This window comes from Microcaecilia unicolor, chromosome 1 (assembly GCF_901765095.1).
Source record: "Microcaecilia unicolor chromosome 1, aMicUni1.1, whole genome shotgun sequence".
NCBI classification, from domain to species: Eukaryota; Metazoa; Chordata; class Amphibia; order Gymnophiona; family Siphonopidae; genus Microcaecilia; species Microcaecilia unicolor.
The window spans coordinates 74148289-74168346 of NC_044031.1; the positions used below are offsets into that span (position 1 = coordinate 74148289).

At 41.5% G+C, this 20058-nt stretch overlaps 1 protein-coding gene across 1 annotated transcript in view; it reads left to right on the top strand.

The window, feature by feature from the left end:
- DPP6 (dipeptidyl peptidase like 6) overlaps positions 1-20058 on the top strand; it is a 931600-nt gene that overhangs the window by 906549 nt on the left and 4993 nt on the right. Inside the window, 5 exon segments of the mRNA XM_030198448.1 lie at positions 3298-3367; positions 5952-6146; positions 10005-10059; positions 11559-11664; positions 13629-13687. Coding sequence (XP_030054308.1) covers positions 3298-3367; positions 5952-6146; positions 10005-10059; positions 11559-11664; positions 13629-13687 — 485 coding nt within the window.

The window sequence follows — 20058 nt, forward strand, 5'->3', positions numbered from 1 at the left end:
CTCACCAACAATTTTCAACTTAATGATGATCCCTTTGGCAAAACTCCTATCAAACCATAACCTCAACCCATATATATATGCTGATGATGTGACAATATACATCCCCTTCAAACAAGACATTAACGAAATCTTCAATGAAATCAATCAAAGCCTACACATCATGAACACATGGGCGGATGTATTTTGACTGAAATTAAATGCAGAAAAAACTTAATGCCTGATTCTCACCTCCCAATACAACACAAAAGAATTCACAGCCATAAACACACCAAACCTGAACCTTCAAATCTCAGAAACGATAAAAATCCTTGGAATCACTATCGACCGCCACCTAACGCTTGAAACTCACGCTAACAACACAACAAAAAAGATGTTTTACAGCATGTGGAAACTGAAAAGGATAAGACCATACTTCCCAAGATCCGTCTTTCGCAGCCTAGTGCAATCCCTCGTGCTCAGCCATTTGGATTACTGCAACTCACTATACGCAGGTTGCAAAGAACAAATACTGAGGAAACTTCAAACAGCCCAGAATACAGCAGCCAGACTCATCTTTGGAAAGCCAAAATATGAAAGTGCAAAACCACTACGAGAGAAACTGCACTGGCTCCCACTCAAGGAACGCGTCACTTTTAAAATATGCACATTAGTCCACAAAATCATTCACGGCGAAACCCCAGCCTACATGTATGAGTTGATAGACTTACCACCCAGAAACGCCAAAAGATCATCCCGAACCTTCCTTAACCTCCACTTCCCCAATTGCAAGGGCGTGAAATACAAAGTGCTACACGCGTCAACCTTTTCTCACATGAGCACGCAGTTTTGGAATACACTGCCGCGCAACATAAGAACAATCAACGAGCAAGCTTCCTTCCGCAGATTATTGAAGATCCATCTTTTCGAAAAAATTTACGGAAAGAAACAAAACACATAAAGTCCACACTTAATGTTCACTAATGCATCATGCATTCACCTCTGAACTCTCATTCCCATAATATCACATCTCTCACAGAAAGATATATACCATATGTCCTCATGCCTTTTTATCGCCCTCTAAGCTCCCATTGTTTCCTTCCAAAGTTTCAATGTTTATGTTCCATTGTTACATTCCCTATCGACACCTCAATTGTTTCGCATAACTCTGCACAATGTAATCCATAACCAATCTGTAACAAATTGTATTTCCAACATTTAACTCATATTGTAAGCCACACTGAACCCGCAAAAAGGTGGGAAAATGTGGGATACAAATGCAATAAATAAATAAATAAATAATAAATAAGAGAGATGTGTACCCCTACCAGAGGAGTTCTGTTCCGTTCATAATGTAAGGGAGTTGACTTATGCCACCCCATTTAAATTAGAGCAGAAGTACAGGGCAGAAATATTTGCATATCCTCCAATTTCTCAACCCACCCAAGGAATCTATGAAAGTGTCTTTTCACAGCATTCTGAAGGAGGTTCAGATGAGGATGTAAATAAGATCTGCCTTCTCTCTGTTTGTCTTAGTAATAAGAAGAGCAACTCTATGTACCAAGACCAAAAGACTCCCAGATTTAAAAAGCAGCAAGTTGCTCACCATTCTATGGTGGTTGAATCCACTCTCAAAAAAGACAAGAGTTCCAAGACTCACTTCTTGGTTCCCCCTGGGAGAGAGGCTCAGATATTAGAATCTTTTGGGAGAAACTATTTCTGAATTCTATGCTCATAAGTACATAAGTATTGCCATACTAGGAAAGAGCAAAGGTCCATTGAGCCCAGCATCCCAGCATCCTGTTTCCAACAGTGGCTAATCCAGGTCACAAATAGCTGGCAAGATTCCAAAAATGTGCAAAACATTTTATACTGCTTATCCCAGAAATAGTGGATTTTCCCCAAGTTCATTTAATAACGGTCTATGGACTTTTCCTTTAGGAAGCCGTCTAAACCTTTTTAAAACTCTGCTAAGCTAACCGCCTTTACCACATTCTCTGGCAACGAATTCCAGAGTTTAATTACACGTTGAGTGAAGAAAAACTTTCTCCAATTCATTTTAAATTTACTACATTGTAGCTTCATCGCATGCCCCCTAGTCCTAGTATTTTTGGAAAGCGTGAACAAATGCTTCACATCTACCCATTCAACTCCACTCATTATTTTATAGACCTCTATCATATCTCCCCTCAGCCGCCTTTTCTCCAAGCTGAAGAGCCCTAGCTGCTTTAGTCTTTCCTCATAGGGACGTCATCCCATCCCCTTTATCATTTTCATCGCCCTTCTCTGCACCTTTTCTAATTCCACTATATCTTTTTTGAGATGCGGCGACCAGAATTGAACGCAATATTTGAGGTGCAGTCGCACCATGGAGCGATACAAATGGATTATAACATCCTCATTTTTGTTTTCCATTCCTTTCCTAATAACACCTAACATTCTATTTGCTTTCTTAGCCACCGCAGCACACTGAGCAGAAGGTTTCAACGTATCATCAAAAACCTCAGAAGGGCGGTATATCAAGTCCCATTTCCCTTTCCCTATTTGAGATTCTACACAGAATGTTGCTACTATTGGAGATTCTACATGGAATGTTGCTATTCCACTAGCAACATTCCATGTAGAAGCCTGCCCTTGCAGATCAGCAACACGGCTGTGCAGGCTTCTGTTTCTGTGAGTCTGACGTCCTGCCCGTACGTGCAGGACGTCAGACTCACAGAAACAGAAGCCTGCGTGGCTGCATTGCTGATCTGCAAGGGGAGGCTTCTACATGGAATGTTGCTAGTGGAGAAGTAGCCTAGTGGTTAATGCAGTGAACTTTGATCCTGGGGAACTGAATTCAATTCCTACTGCAGCTCCTTGTGACTCTGGGCAAGTCACTTAACCCTCCATTGCCCCTGGTACAAAATAAGTACCTGAATATATGTAAACTGCTTTGAATGTAGTTGCAAAAAACCTCAGAAAGGTGATATATCAAGTCCCATTTCCCTTCCCCTAATGTAGCTCTAACTTCTACTAGCCCAGGAAAAGGGGGTTATCTGTAACACTGCAAAGAGGATTAAACATCATAGAGTGGTAAGTGCAATTTTGTTAGTAATATTTCACTGCAGAATACAATTAAATCAAAGATGATGCTTGATACGCTTTTCATATTTTGTCAGATCTTAATATTGCAGAGGTTAATATTTATCCTGTTTTATTTCATTTCCTTGTTATCCAAATTATTTTAATATACTTGTATTATTGTAGCATTTGATCAGTGTTCTCACTAATTCTGTTTATAACTAGTGCATCTATATATTTGTTGTTGTTTGTACCTAGATCTATCCATGGAGATCCTAAAGCCAGCCACTTTTATAGACACATCCCACTATCCTCTACTACTCATTGTGTAAGTACTATGCTGTTTGGTCTTCACAGCCCAAACTCCCTTTTTCAAAAGTGCTTCTTTTCCTGGGCCTCTCATTTTTTTAGTGTCCTTTTAAAGTGTCCCTACAATTTCATCACTCTATCTCTACCCTCCTATCCACCATTTTAAAAGGGAAACACATTGATTTCAGACACACAGCTTGGAGAAATGCCTGTACAATTACATGAAAATTTACCACAAAATAAAAAAAACAAAATGTGCCACAGAATGTTCTAACTCTACCACAGAATCTACCTATTCAAACTGACACAATAAGTTCCAGCAAGAAACCAGGGAGGGGACCTTGATTGAAGTTAATGAATTTCTAAAAGAAAGAGAAAATACCGTGACGATATCCAGCATTCCAGTTTCCCACTTCCATCTATCCATTATGCCATGTATTTTGCCACCATATATTTAGATCAGTTTTCAAAGGGATTTCCAAGAATAATTAAGGGTCCCTTTTCCTAAAATTTGTCTTCCATTCTCCGATTCCCTAATGTGGCTGTGCCACATGAACTTGATCTTACCACAACATCACCCTGTATTTGTTCACACCAGAGCCTGCAAAGGCCTCTCCGGTACTATGTAAGCCACATTGAGCCTACAAATAGGTGGGAAATGTGGGATACATTGCCAAATTGTGCACACAAATTAATTAACAAGCAAGTCCTCACCAAATTGGGGTACATAACAACCAATTAGCAGCACTAATTGGCTTTAATTAGAATCTAGGTACACAACTTTATAGGCATATTCTATAACATGGTGCGAGTAAATTCTAATGTGCGCTGCTGAAAAGGGGGCGGAATGGGCGGGTTGTGAGCATTTCAAAAACTATGCGCACTATTATGGAATACACCTGATCTGTGACTAAGGGGTCTTTTTACCGCAGCTGGTAAAATGCCCAAAACAAATATGACCAGATGGTAAGATAACTCTTACCACATGGCCATGTGGCAAGGAGCACTTACCGCCATCCATTAAGGGTTAGCGCCATTCTAGGGAAAATATTTCTTGGAGCGCCAGAAATGGCATGAGCTATAGCTGGAACTACCACCTGCGGCCGCATCGGGCCAGCAGTAGTTCCGTTTTAGCATGCAATAAGCCTGCATTAGGCTACCGTCGCTTTGTAAAAGACCCCCTAAGTTAGCCACGGGTTTTTATGCCTCCATTTAGGTGGCCTAAATGGGTGTGCCTAAATTGTAGTCTCAAGAATGGTACTTTAGGCGTAGTTTACGGAATCACAATAAGGTCGTAGTTTTTCTGCACCAATTTTTAAAGTGCCAATTTTAGAATTGGGCACTTAGTTGTTATTAATGCAGGACTTACTTTCTGTTTTCTGTATTTTAACCAGTTTTTAATCCACCTATCCTATGACAGAGAATTTCCTCAGGAGTCTTTCATGAGGTACTTTGTCAAAAGCCTTTTGAAATCTAGATACACAATTTACCGGCTCACCTTTATCTGCATATTTGTTCGCCCCTTTCAAAGAAATATAGTAGATTGGTGAGACAAGATTTCCCTTCACTAAATCAATGTTGGCTTTGTCTCATTAATCCATTCTTATCTATGTGCTCTGTAATTTTGTTCATTATAATAGTCTCTACCATTTTGCCCGGCACCGACATCAGCTTCACCGGTCTATAATTTCTCGGATTACCTCTGGAACCCTTTTTAAAAATTGGCATTGCTTTGGCCACTCTCCAGTCTTCCAGTACCATGCTTGATTTTAAAGATAAATTAAATATTACTATCAATAGTTTTGCAAGTTTATTTTTCAATTCTATCAGGACTCTGGGATGTATACCATCCAGTCCAGATGGTTTGCTACTCTTCAGTTTGTAAAATTGCCCCATTACATCTTCCAGGATCCCCTTTATTCTACAACAGTGCACCCCTGATCTGCCCATGACCCCCTCCCATGGCTACACCCCCAGCCACGTACATTTAAATTAATGCCAATTAGCACTGATAATTGTTAGCATTCAAATTATTGGTGTTAATTGGCTTGTGATTCAAGTAAATTGCATGCGCTAGTTTTAGTAACTTTAATAGAATTTGGGGGTTAGTAACACGCTAGCAGGATAACATTTGCACACCCATTCCCTGCCCATGACACGCCTCCTCTCAAAAAAATAACAAAATAAATATATAGCACATAATTAGAGCACGCTGAGAAATTACTGTAAAACACTGTAACATGTTTTGCAGTAAGCCTTTTTTCCCGTGTTAAGCGAATGTTGGTGCATAACAGAGTTTAGCAAAAGATCCCGTAAGTGTTTACCTGTTAAAAAAAAAAAACTCTTTCAAAATTGTCCCCTCTTCAGTAGGGAAAAGTACCTGAGCTCTTAATAGTGTGGGAATTATTAACAATTTAAGATTGCATGAACACCATGCAAATCTCTGAACAGTGGTGCGTTCACTTTAGCGGAATACACTGCAAGTGATTAAGAGATATTTTTTCCATTCTATGTTTATGATACTCATGTTTTGAAGGTAGGGCTTGATGTGCCACAAGAGGAAAGTTGTAGTAATGTCTCTTCACTTTTGTATTTTCTCTCAGTGATGGCACTCCTGGTAGCCAGAGTGTGACAGAAAAATTTGACATAAACTGGGCAACTGTGCTGGTCAGCTCATTTGGTGCTATCGTCATGAAGTTTGATGGTCGTGGCAGTGGTTTTCAAGGCACTAAACTTTTACATGAAGTAAAGCGAAACCTGGGATTTCAGGAGCAGAAAGATCAAGCAGAGGCTGTCAGGTGAGGTGGTACCTCTGTACACTGCATCCCCTGAAATGTCACATTGAGAAGAAAGGAAACATATGTGTCATTTTGTACATGCATGTGAAACAGTCAGGGCAATATTCAAACTCAATAGTCAGCAATATGCCTGTGAAACCTGGTTTCTAACTGCTTGTGTTGAAGTTTTTATATTCCTTTTAACCCCTGATGCAGGCGTTTTGACACCAAAACACAGCCTATTCCAGGTATTAAAATAAAGGACTTTTGTTTATCCCTTTCTTGAAAGCCCTTTGTACTGTTTTTTTCTGCATTCTGTGCTGTGTACGTTGACCCTTCTTACATAAGTACATACGTATTGTCATACTGGGAAAGACCAAAGGTCTATCAAACCCAGCATCCTGTTTCCAACAGTGGCCAATCCAGGTCACAAATACCTGGCAAGATCCCAAAAAAGTACAAAATATGTTATACTGCTTATCCCAGAAATAGTGGATTTTCCCCAAGTCCATTTAATAATGGTCTTTGGACTTTTCCTTTAGGAAGCCGTCCAAACCTTTTTAAAACTCCGCTAAACTAACCGCCTTTACCACATTCTCTGGCAACAAACTCAAGAGTTTAATTACACATTGAGTGAAGAAACCTTTTCTCCGATTCATTTTAAATTAACTACATTGTAGATTCATCACATGCCCCCTAGTCCTAGTATTTTTGGAAAGCGTAAACAGACGCTTCACATCTACCCATTCAACTCCACATTTTATAGACCTCTATCATATCTCCCCTCAGCTGCCTTTTCTCCAAGCTGAAGAGCCCTAGCCACTTTAGCCTTTCCTCATAGGGAAATCATCCCATCCCCTTTATCATTTTCGTCGCCCTTCTCTACACCTTTTCTAATTTCACTATATCTTTTTTGAGATGCGGCGACCAGAATTGAACACAATATTCGAGGTGCGGTCGCACCATGGAGCGATACAAAGGCATTATAACATCCTCATTTTTGTTTTCCATTCCTTTCCTAATAATACCTAACATTCTATTTGCTTTCTTGGCCACAGCAGCACACTGAGCAGAAGGTTTCAACGTATCATCGACGACGACACCTAGATCCCTTTTTTGGTCCGTGACTCCTAACGTGGAACCTTGCATGACGTAGCTATAATTCGGGTTCCTCTTTCCCACATGCACCACTTTGCACTTGCTCACATTAAACGTCATCTGCCATTTAGACGCCCAGTCTCCCAGTCTCGTAAGGTCCTCTTGTAATTTTTCACAATCCTCCCGCAATTTAACGACTTTGAATAACATTATGTCATCAGCAAATTTAATTAACTCACTAATTAATCCCATCTCTAGGTCATTTATAAATATATTAAAAAGCAACGGACCCAGCACAGATCCCTTAGGAACCCCAGTAACTTACCCTTCTCCATTGAGAATACTGACCATTTAACCCTACTCTCTGTCTTCTATCTTTTAACCAGTTTTTAATCCACAATAGAACTACCTCCTATCCCATGCTCTCCAATTTCCTCTGGAGTCTTTCATGAGAAACTTTGTCAAACACCTTCTGAAAATCCAGATATACAATATCAACCGGCTCACCTTTATCCACATGTTTGTTCACCCCTTCAAAGAAATGTAGTAGATTGGTGAGGCAAGATTTCCATTCACTAAATCCATGTTGATAAATGAATATCATCAGTCTCCACAGAAGTCCTAACTCTCCCCCTAAACTGACCCAGTGCTATCCAGATAGTCCAAGAAAGCAATAAGGCAAATGGTTTGCAAGATCCAATATGGTAATCAACAGAAAGAGAAGACTATGTAGAAAATGAGTTTTTATTTACTACTTTGGCTCCCAGTTTTATACAAACATGCCCAACATGGACATGTTTTACCAAAATGGCTGCCTCACTACAGCCCAGGTCAGAAATACATTTTTTACCAGTTTGGTGAAGTTTGGATTTTTCACCAGCTGGTGTTCATTCGCCATTGAGGCAGCGATTTTGGCAAAACGTGGTCATGTTGTATGAACGTGGGAGCCAAAGTAGTGAACAAAAACTCATCTTCTACATGGTCTGCTCTTTTTGTTGCTATCCAGACAGTGCCAAGTTGGTCTGTTATGATTTCAGTGATATTATCTGTAAAATGTCACTGAAAGTCCATGGATGGCCCCAGTCAGTGTTATTTATCCAGGTAATAGCTGTTGCTATCCGGACAAGTAGCTTTGAATATCGGGTCTGGTTTTTGTTCAGTCAATAGCTGTGGACTAAGCATGTGCCTTCTGCTCCTTTAAAGAGAGAAACAAACAAAGAGAGACACCAACATTGGGGGGAAAACACTATGCAAATTGTATTCTGAGGACCCTTTTGTAATTTAGCCATTGTGCTTGTTTGGAAAGTGACAGAAGGTAGTGGTAAGTAGAGTTCATGCCAAGGAAAGGGGTTTTACTCATGATGTGCTGCAGGGATCGGTCCTTGTTCAGGCTCTTTTCAAAATTATCACAAGCTATATTGTAGAGGTGTGAGAAATATTTGCTTCTTTGTTGGTGATACCCAAATCTGCAACAGGGTGGACACATTTTCCATGTTTCTGGAAGCTACTGAGGGGTCCTTTTAACTAAGGTGCGCCAAAAAAATGGCCTGCGCTGGTGTAGACGCATGTATCGGACACGCGCAGGTTCATTTTTCAACGCACCTGCAAAAAAGGCCTTTTGGGGGGGGCGAAAATGGACATGCGGCAAAATGAAAATTGGCACATGTCCATTTTGGGCCTGAGACCTTACTGCCACCCATTGACTTAGCGGTAAGGTCTCGTGCGTTAACCGGGCGGTAATCGTCAGCGCAGTACAATGCCGATTATCGCCCTGCTAGCGCCCTGTGCCAGAAATTTTCCAGCGTACGTAAAAAATGAAATTACCACCCAGGCTACATGGTAGCCGGATGGTAGTTCTGAATTGGCACGCGTTGGGTGTGCAAAGGCGCCTATGCAGCTTAAAATAAGGGCCCATGAGCCTTCAAACAGCCATCAATCCAGTCACAAAATTCTTTAAACATAACAATGTATTAGAAGATTTAGCCAACTGTGGAAGAAGATAAACCCTCTCTTGTGAGGCTCATGTCCCATTTTGAGAATCAGTACACATCTGATCTAGAATATATGTAGAAACTGTACAAAGCAGATCGTTGATAAACCAAGATATGTTTTATTAATATAGCAAAATTAAAATTAAAATATGCATACAGTGACTCATGTGCATATACATATAATAGCCCGACACAGGCCGTGTTTCGCCCAACTGGGCTGCTTCAGGGGCTAGAAGATAAGATAATAGATAATAAGTAATAAATTTTAACATCTAAATAAAAACCATATAATAATGACGTAAAGTAATAACATAAAAATTACATAAATTAAACATTTAAAAATTTAAAAGGGTGACATTAAAATCAAATATAAATTTGTAACATCAAAAACCAAATGACAATAAAAAATATATATATGATCACATATAAATTCATACCATTAAAATCTATAACATCAAAATCCCACAGACTCATTATTCATGATGAAAAGATATGACAGTCAGAAATTGCGTATATTGGTCACAAATTGTTAATATATTAACAATATACAGAATTTTAATTTTGCTATATTAATAAAACATATCTTGGTTTATCAACGATCTGCTTTGTACAGTTTCCACTTTGGAGTTTGTGGATCGTCTGCCCCTTTGTTTTCTTGGACCCTAGAATATATGTTGGCACAGCATTTGCATACTTCAATAGCTGAGACTGTTAAATTGGAAAAGCATATTATTATGAAGTCCTAACCTCCTTTGATTAACATTCTTTTCTTCTGTGCCTTTAATTTCAGGACAATGTTGAAAAAGCCATACATAGATCAAATGCGAGTTGGCGTATATGGGGAGGTAATTTGCTTTCTTCTTTGATAGTTCAGGATCATTCAGACATTTACCCAGCCCAACAGTGCAGAACTCAATCTCACTTTTTATTACAGGCTCTAGTGGGAGTATTTACTTTTCCCTTGTTTTAAATAGGTCTCTAGCCTCTGCTGAATCAACATATTCTTTTAGAATGTTTGAAGACTAAGCTCTTAAGAATTTTACGTTTTTGTTTAAGTGAACTCACATCTGTTTTCTTTTTCTCTGTTCTCCATAATTTCAGAATGTACTATTTTTAGGATGTGCTATCCACAACTATTATACCATAGTTTCAATGTGAGATTTTATTTCAGGAATCGGAACCAAAAACTAAAAAGTGGAATTTCACTATGGGCCCTGTTTACTAAGCCGTGCTATGCGCTAAAAATTAGTGCACACTAATGCCAGAGACACCCAAAGAACTATATGGGTGTCTCTAGCATTTACCGTGTGCTAAAAATGCTAGCGCACCTTAGTAAACATGGCCCTATATGTTAAAAAAAATTCAAAGGAGCTGAGACACTAAGGAAACTGGAAAATTATTTTAGTATATATAGCAAAATTTTCATTAGTGTTCAATTTGCAGGTATGAGCGAGCACTTGTTAAAAGTTCATAATACAGGCACATAGCTTCATATACTATGCTGCTGTATTAAGTGGTACCTTTTATAGGTGGTTCAGTGGTGCCAAATTGAAACTGAGGGCTTCCTTCCAGCTGGCATGGGTTTTTAGGGGATGGCACCAGTGAGTTGGGGCTTTGGGAGAAGGAGGGAGAAATGTAGAGTTTCCTGGGGGGCAGGGACACTTCAAAGAGGTGGTCTAGTGCTATTATCTTTGAGGGGAGGGACCAGACATACCAGTATATTAAGCATTTAAAATCTAACCGCAACTGGTGCTGAATTTGTCAGGAGCTGATTGTCATGGTAAATGATTAGAGAATCTGATTATTACATTTTTGAATATTTGATTAGGATTTATTGACTAACATTGGGAAGAGATTCACTGGTTAAGTGCTGCTAAAAATGACCAGTTATCCCTGAGCAGGCAATTTAACTGACCAGGAGCTGTTTCTGGCCATCTAAATCCTATTGAACATCAACTCCTACATTTCTAACACCTGTATTGGTCCAGGGAAAATTAAATTCTTTGCAGGTTGTAGCATGTACTGCAACAGTATGAAACGTGTGCCAAACTATTCGAGTTCACAAGCTTTTGAAACTACATATCTCGCTTCTTTGAATGTGCTGAGGCACACAGAAAGTAATGGCGCTAAGAATTAAAACCTGGGTCTGCAGATTTCAGAGCTCTAATTACTGCACTGCATTACTGGACCCTTTGATTTGCTGTTTTTGGTTTCAGGCCTCTGTCATCAGAACCAAATTCTTTGTTTTTCTGTGGATACCCGATATACTGTTGAGCCTGTCATGTAAAGAGTACTTACCATGCTGATGCATGATACTTCTATTGTCTGGCATTCTGTTCTCTAGGACTATGGAGGATATCTCAGTACTTTGCTTCTCATGGCTGGTGAAGAAAATCCAATATTTTCATGTGGAGTTGCACTTTCCCCCATTACAGACTTTAAATTATATGGTAAGACATAACTAGTTGCCAATAAGGTTACAATGCTGCAATTGTCATAAATTCATGAAGTTCATAATTATATAAAACTAGGATTACCATATGTCCTCTCTTAAGAGGATATCTCCTCCTTTTGGATTTCTTCAGATATGTCCTCAAGGTTTTCTAATTTTTTGGAAAATATCCTCTTTCTTTTATGTGCCTATGACCAACACACCTACCCACATAATGAGAGAAATCATCTCTGGCCTATTAGTCAGTCTGGACACATGGGGGTGCCAAAGAGAGAGAAAGGCATTGCTGATCTCCTCTCTGTTTCCCTGCTGGTTGAACCTGTCAAAGGAAGTTTGTTCATGCAGCACCACTTTAAGTTTATGTTATGCAAAGACTTTCACACATATCCAGTGTTGCCAGGGCTGCGGGTTTCCCGCACAATTGGGCGGCTTTCCGCGACCGGTTGTGGCCAATTTTTGACGGCTGTGGGACGGCTGCAGGCTACGGGAAATTGGGTGGCTTTTTCGCGGCAGCTGTGCGGGTTTGGGCGCTTTTCCGGCGGGGCTTCTATTGGTCCAATTTGGTCCAATAGAAGCCCTGCGGAGGCAGGGTTAATGATGGCGAGGCAGGGTTAATGACATCAGAGGCGGGGTTGATGATGTTGGAGGCGGGGTTGATGACATTAAGGTGGGGTTAGTGACGTCAGGGGCGGGGTTTGCCTTTGTGCGGTATGGGGCTGGTTTTGGGCGGGGAAAGTTTTTTCAATCTGGCAACCCTGCACATATCTCAGAAGCCAGCCAAAGTTATTGAGGGATATTCGCTCTTCTGATAAGTATGCTTGGGCTCAGACTCGGTCAAACTCAAATCCAGAAGTTTTTGAAGAGTAGATTACTGTCTACTGATCACTGTAAGTCAGTCACTCAATTAAATATTTCTTTAGTAAAGGTAGCAACCATTTTTATTTTTTGTGTCCTCTTTTCTGCCTCCACAAATATGGTAACCCTATATAAAACTCTGAGTCTTACTGAGATGCTACTGCCAAGCATAAGTGCAGCAAAATCGAATACATTATCTTGACATCTTTCATTTTTATTCTACAAAATAGTGAAACAGTTTGGGGCCCTTTTACTAAGTGGTAGTAAGCACTAAGGCATGCTTACTGTGTGCTAAAAGGAACTACCGCAGAACATGCTCAGGCATCTGCGGTAATTTTGGAATCAGCACGTGCTACCCATGCGCTAAAAAAATAGGATTTATTTTTAGTGCAGGGGCATGTTTGGAGGCAGAGAGTAGACATACCCTGCACTAATCGGGCAGCACAGGTAAATTGCCACAAGCTGCCAGATTAGTACAGAGGCCACCTAGTAAATAGATGGCATTAAGGGCTCATTCGCTAATGACCATGCAGTAATTGGTAAATTAGCCTATGGCCATTAATAGAAAAAAAAAGAAATTGCGGCCATTTTACAGCTGCACTAAAAGTGGCCTCAGAACGTGGGAAAACCATATGCTAAAAAGAGTGCAGGCCACTTTTTAGCGCAGCTTAGTAAAAACAAATATCAATAGTGTTGGCAACTGTCTAGTACCTGATGTGGCTTTGAAACCCTTAGAGTGGGGCTTCTCAAAGTGTGAGTGGCAATCCCAAATAGAGTCGCAAAACCCGCATTTGGGGTCATGACCTGGGAGGGCTGAAAAAACATCTCATCAGCCCACGCTTCCTGTTGAGCCTGCTCTAATTAGGTCTGTGAGCTCCACAGAAAGCAGAGGCTGATGCTTTAGGAGGGCTGGAAGCAGGAGCAAGGATGGAAAGCTAGGCTTCTGGGGGGGGGGGGGGGGGGGGGGTGCGTGCTTTCAGTGGCTGCTCTAACGGGGTCACAGCCACTGAAGGATTGATAAGGACTCTCTTAGTGCCTAGCAAATGCCTTGTCAAAATATATAAAGGAAAGACTCACTAACATAATATCTTTATTTTCTATATCAAGCATCAGCCTTTTCAGAAAGGTATTTGGGATTACATGGCATCGATACGAGAGCCTATGAGGTATGTGTGACTAACAAACATGAGTACTGAAAGTTCAATTTGGCAAATATTAAATCAGGTCAAATGAATTTATGAAATGGGTAGCATGTCCATTAACACGTGTAATTTAATTTAAATACCTACTTTCTATCTTTTGATGATTACAAATATGCTGAACATGGATTACATATAAAATCCTCAAACGTTCTCCAGAGCCTAAAAATGAATCAGAATCATAAAATATATTAATATAGCTCACCACAGGATGAAGTCCCACCATTCTGAATTTCAGATGTTCTCAAATGCAGGCAGAAAACAATAAGACAATTTTGTGGCATATTTAGGGGCATTTTCGACAGGGATGTCCAAGTTGCGATTTGGACATCCTTGCAAATGGCGAAATCCAGGGGCGAGGAAACCCGTATTTTTGAAACAAGATGGACATCTATTTTTCGTTTCAAAAATACCGTCAGATATGTCAAAGTCCTTAAATTTGGATGTCCCTAGATTTGGTTGTCCCTAGACATGGACGTTTCTGACTTTCAGCGATTTTCAAAAACCAAAGACATCCATGTCAAAAATGGCCCAATGCAAGCCATTTGGTCATGGAAGGAGCCAGCACTTGTAGTGCACTGGTCCCCCTGACATGCCAGGACAGCAACCAGGCACCCTCGGGGGCACTGCAGTGGGCTTCATAAAATGCTCCCAGGAACATAGCTCCCTTACCTTGAGCCCCCAAACCATCCCAAAACCCACCACCCACAACTGTACACCATTACCATAGCCCTTAAAGGTGAAGGGGGGCACCTATGTATGGATATAGTGGGTTTGTGGTGGGTTTTTGAGAGCTCGCTGTTTCCTCCACAAATGTAAGGGGGGGGGGGGTATGGGCCTGGGTCCGCCTGTCTGAAATGCACTGCAGTACTCACTGAAACTGCTCCAGGGACCTGCATGCGCTGTCATGGACCTAAGTATGACATCTGAGGCTGGCACAACATATTTTAAAGATTTTTTTGAGGGTGGTAGGGGGTTAGTGACCACTGGGGGAGTAACGGGAGGTCTTTCCCTATTCTCTCCGGTGGTCATCTGGTCATTTCGGGCACCTTTTTGTGCCTTATTCGTAAGAAAAACAGGTCCGGGTGAAAACATCCAAGTGTTTGTCAGGGACGTCCTTGTTTTTTTTGATTATGGGTCAAAGACGTCCAAGTGTTAGGCACGCCCAAGTCCCACCTTCACTACGCCTCCAACACGCCCCCTTGAACTTTGGCTGTTCTTGCGACGGAGTGCATTTGGAGACGTCCTAAATCGGGTTTCAATTATACTGATTTGGACGTCCCTGGGAGAAGGACGTCCATCTTCCAATTTATGTCTAAAGATGGATGTCCTTCTCTTTCGAAAATGTAGAGTAGACTAAAGAGCAAATATTGAATGAGGAATTTCAAATGACTAGCAAATAGAAATGCCTATACTACAATGCTATTATCGTGTCACAATCACATTTCTATCACTAGGAATAGGCAAACTATTAAGGGAGCAATTTGCAAAATACCGCAGTAGGACAAGGTACAAGGGGAAGCTACTATTGACCGTCACACGTTCCACCAATTTTCAAAGTAAAAGGATGTGTGTCCTTTCACTTAAAAACTTGCTGCTGGTACAGATTACCTGCAGACATTTGCTCCTGATTTCAATGTGGGTAGAATTAGCTGGAAAAGTGTACATTTAGGGGGTAATGGTATGAGGGACTTTTGCACATAAACTCTGCTTTACACATGTAAAAGGTCTCTTATAAAATTATCCTCCATGTTACACATGAAAAAGTACATGTGGTGACAAGAACATATGTACCGTATATACTCAACTATAAGCCTAGATTTTGGGGCCCCAAAAAAGTCCATAAATTGGGGTCTCTGCTTATAGTCAAGTCAAAAAAAATTCTGTGCTCCCCTCCTCCCCCTGCGGTGACTGGCACTTCTCACTTGCATCCCGCCCCCCACTGACCGGCTTTGCTTACCGCTCTCTCCTGGCATCTGTGCATGCTCAAGGCCCTACTTCTGTGCTGGTGACAGAAGCAGAAGTTAGGAAAGAGTGGTAAGCAATGCCAATCAGCACAGTGGGGGGGGGGGGGGGGTGGACAAGAGAAAAATACTGGTCAGTGTAGGGGGGGGCAGGAAACAAGAGAAAAATTCCAGTCATGTGAGGGAGGGGTAAGAGTGGTAGAGAATTGGCAGCCCCTGGCGGGAAGGAGCGGTAGGTAAGAGGACAACAATGCTGCATATCAAGGGGAAAAGGGAGAAATGCAGGACATTACTGAATATAAACTGCCTGGCTTACACTCAAGTTAACAATTTTCCCCCCTTTTCATGGGAAAACAGTTAACTCTGCTTATTCTCGGATAGGCTTATATTCGAGTATATACGGTATACTTTAGAAGAAAGGTGGGGGGAGATTAAGATAGAGACATTTAAATACCTATGAGGCATATTTTCAAAGCACTTAGCCTCCCAAAGTTCCATAGAAGCCTATGGAACTTAGCCTCCCAAAGTGCTTTGAAAATATGCCTCCATGTGGTATAAATGCACACAGAGGCAAGGCTCTTTCAATTGAAAGGAAGCTCTGGAATGAAGGGGCATAGGATGAAGGCGAAAGGGGATAGACGAGAAGTAACCTGAGGAAATACGTCTTCATGGAAAGGGTGGTGAATTCATGGAACAGCCTCCTGGTGGAGACAAAAACTATCTAGTATATGTACATAGGATCTCTAAGAAAGTGATAGGGAGAGTAGATGACATGGATGGGCAGACTGGATAGGCCATATGGTCTTTATCTGCCTTCATTTTTCTCTGTCTATATGTTTCTATAGTACTTATTTGTGACTCACATGTAGACAAGTTTGGGGACATAGTATGGGCAGTGCATGGGTGGAGTCGTGCAGTACATGCATACAGGTCAGTATTGGGCCAGTGGTGATCAACATTTCTATAAACTCTAACTTCTGCTGGCTAATTTAGACCAAGGTATATTCAGTTCCATGACAAATATCCAAGTCAGTAGTGGTACCAAGAAGTTATGCAGCCAGTATTCAGTGCTGTACCCATATAGCTAACCAGGAAAGATAAAACTGCTGTTTAAATAGTCCTACTAGGCCAGTTAACTATGTGGGCACTGGCATTGAATATTACTGGGGCCTGCATAGCTCCTGGTTCTTCCCAGACTCTATCCCTGAACTGTCTTGACACTGCCCACACAGTGCAATGGTGGTCAGAAAGGATATTCAGCAGCACTACCTGATTAATTGCAGCTGAATATCTCTCACTGAGCCACTCAACTCAATTTAACTCTGCCTAGTTAAATCATTTTGAATATCGGGCCCATAGTTAATAAAATAAGCTAAAAATGATTCAGTATATGGGGGTTGATGAATGTGATCATCTAAACTCCAAAGTTTGCCTCTCTCAACTTGAATGTGTTAGTCCTAAGACATATATATAATGTGCAAAAAAATTATTTTAAAAAATATTAATAGTGTGGACCTGTTATATGTCCCAAGGAATGTAAAGAATTTTATCACATTTTTCCTTCCATATATAAACATTGGTCTATTATTTAAATCAACATGCCCCTGTGACTCATTTGTAATTCAACTCATGTATTCCAACCAAATAGCCAGAAAATAATACATGTAAATGGTCCACTTATCTGATCTAATAAGAACAGTTTTATGAAGATTTGGTTGGAATACATGGGTTAAAATTAGAAATAAAAACAAGGGAAAAGAGGAGATAATTCCCTATGAAAAATGGTACAAAAGAAGGAGGGAGGAGTAGTTCCTTGTCACTCTGGACAAATCACTTAACCTTTTGTTGCCCCAGGTACAAACCAAGTACCTGTATATAATATGTAAACCACAGAAAGGCAGTATATCATATCCTAGTTAGGGATTAAGATGACTGGGCAAAGCAATGGCAAACCATGGGGCCCTTTTACTAAGCCGCGTAGGCACATATGTGCATCCTACACATATCAATTTTGAACTACCACCCGGTTACCATGTGGCCCGGGCAGTAATTTCATTTTTTACGCGCTACATGTGCCGGAAAATTTTCCTGTGTACGGCTCTAAACGGGCGGTAATGAGCAGTGTATGCACGTTGACGATTATTGCCCGGTTAACGCGTGAGACCTTAGCGCTAAGTCAATGGGTGGCGGTAAGGTCTCAGGCCCAAAATGGATGCGTACCAGTTTTCATTTTGCCACACGTCCATTTTCAGCCAAAAAAAAGAGGTTTTTTTTACAGGTGTGCTGAATAATGGACCTGCGCGCGTCCAGTACATGCATGGACACCAGCGCAGGCCATTTTTCGGCGCACCTTAGTAAAAGGACCCCCACCTTTCTAATAATCTGCCAAGAAAACATCACACTAGTGGCAGCCCCATAGTAACATAAAAACATAGTAGATGACGGCAGAAAAAGACCTGCACGGTCCATCCAGTCTGCCCAACAAGACAAACTCATATGTATATACCTTACCTTGAATTTGTACCTGTCTTTTTCAGGGCACAGACCGTATAAGTCTGCCCAGCAGTACTTCCCGCCTCCCAACCACCAGTCCCACCTCCAATTATCGGCTCTGGCACAGACCGTATAAGTCTGCCCTCCACTATCCTCGCCTCCCAACCACCAACCCCTCTTCCCCCCACCTGCTCCGCCACCTAATTTCGGCTAAGCTTCTGAGGATCCATTCCTTCTGCACAGGATTCCTTTATGCATATCCCACGCATGTTTGAATTCTGTTACCGTTTTAATCTCCACCACCTCCCGCGGGAGGGCATTCCAAGCATCCACCACCCTCTCTGTGAAAAAATACTTCCTGACATCTTTCCTGAGTCTGCCCCCCTTCAATCTCATTTCATGTCCTCTCGTTCTACCGCCTTCCCATCTCCGGAAAAGATTTGTTTGCGGATTAATACCTTTCAAATATTTGAACGTCTGTATCATATCACCCCTGTTCCTCCTTTCCTCCAGGGTATACATGTTCAGGTCAGCAAGTCTCTCTTCATACATCTTGGAACGCAAATCCCGTACCATTCTTGTAGCTTTTCTTTGCACCGCTTCCATTTTTTTAACATCCTTCGCAAGGTACGGCCTCCAAAACTGAACACAATACTCCAGGTGGGGCCTCACCAATGACTTGTACAGGGGCATCAACACTTCCTTTCTTCTGCTGATCACACCTCTCTCTATACAGCCTAGCAACCTTCTCGCTACGGCCACCGCCTTGTCACACTGTTTTGTCGCCTTCAGATCCTCGGATACTATCACAATCACACCAAGATCCCTCTCCCCCTCAGTACCTATCAGACTCTCACCGCCTAACACATAAGTCTCTCTTGGGTTTCTACTCCGCACTAGCAAACCTAGGCCTGAAACCATTTATCTGCGCAGAAGACATAACCATCTCCATCCCCTTCCATACCTCATTAGATGAAATCACAGATCTGATCGAAGTGAGTTTTTCTGTCTTGGAACGTTGGGCCGAGGTATTCCGGTTTAAGATCAACAAAGACAAAACTCAGTGTCTTGTGCTTTTGTCCGTCCATGCCAGATTTTCCACCAACTCCCTTGTCATTAAAGACCCTCCCTATTTCACAGAGCCTTAAACTTCTGGGTGTTGAGCTGGACCCTCACTTGCACCTGGATCCGCAAGTGCGAGTGGTTACCAAACGGATGTTCTATGCTATGTGGAGGCTGCAGCATGTTAGGTTTTGTCTCACCAGAGAGCTCTTCCGCCCTCTCGTTCACTGGCTAGTTCTGTCTCACCTGGACTACTGCAGTGGGATTTATGCAGGCTGCCAGGAGCATCTACTGAGGAAATTCCAGACTGCCCAGAATACTGCTGCAAGACTCATCTTGGGCAAGCCGCGCTGGGTTTCTGCGCAGCCCCTACGTTTCAACCTACACTGGCTACCTGTGAGAGAACGAATCGCATTCAAGATCTGTACTTTGACACATAAAATAATCTATGGCTTAGCTCCGGAATATATGATTCCTCTAATAGATCTCCCACCTAGAAATGCCATCACTACAGCATGCACCTTTTTACAACTTCATTATCCATCTTGCCGGGGTGTTAAATACAAGCTTCTTTTTGCTTCCACTTTCCACTACTCCAGCCCGAAGACCTGGAACGCTCTTCCCCTGTACCTAAAGTCGCAAGCTGACCACCCTCTTTTCAAGAAGCTGCTGAAAACGTACCTTTTTGAACAAGTGTATTCCATTAGTGACTCTGCTGTTTAGTCATCCTAATTGCTGTTAACGTTTTATCCTTATTCTACTGCTAAATTCATGTGCTGTATCTCTTAACTTTTGTAATTCATGGAAGCCACATTGTGT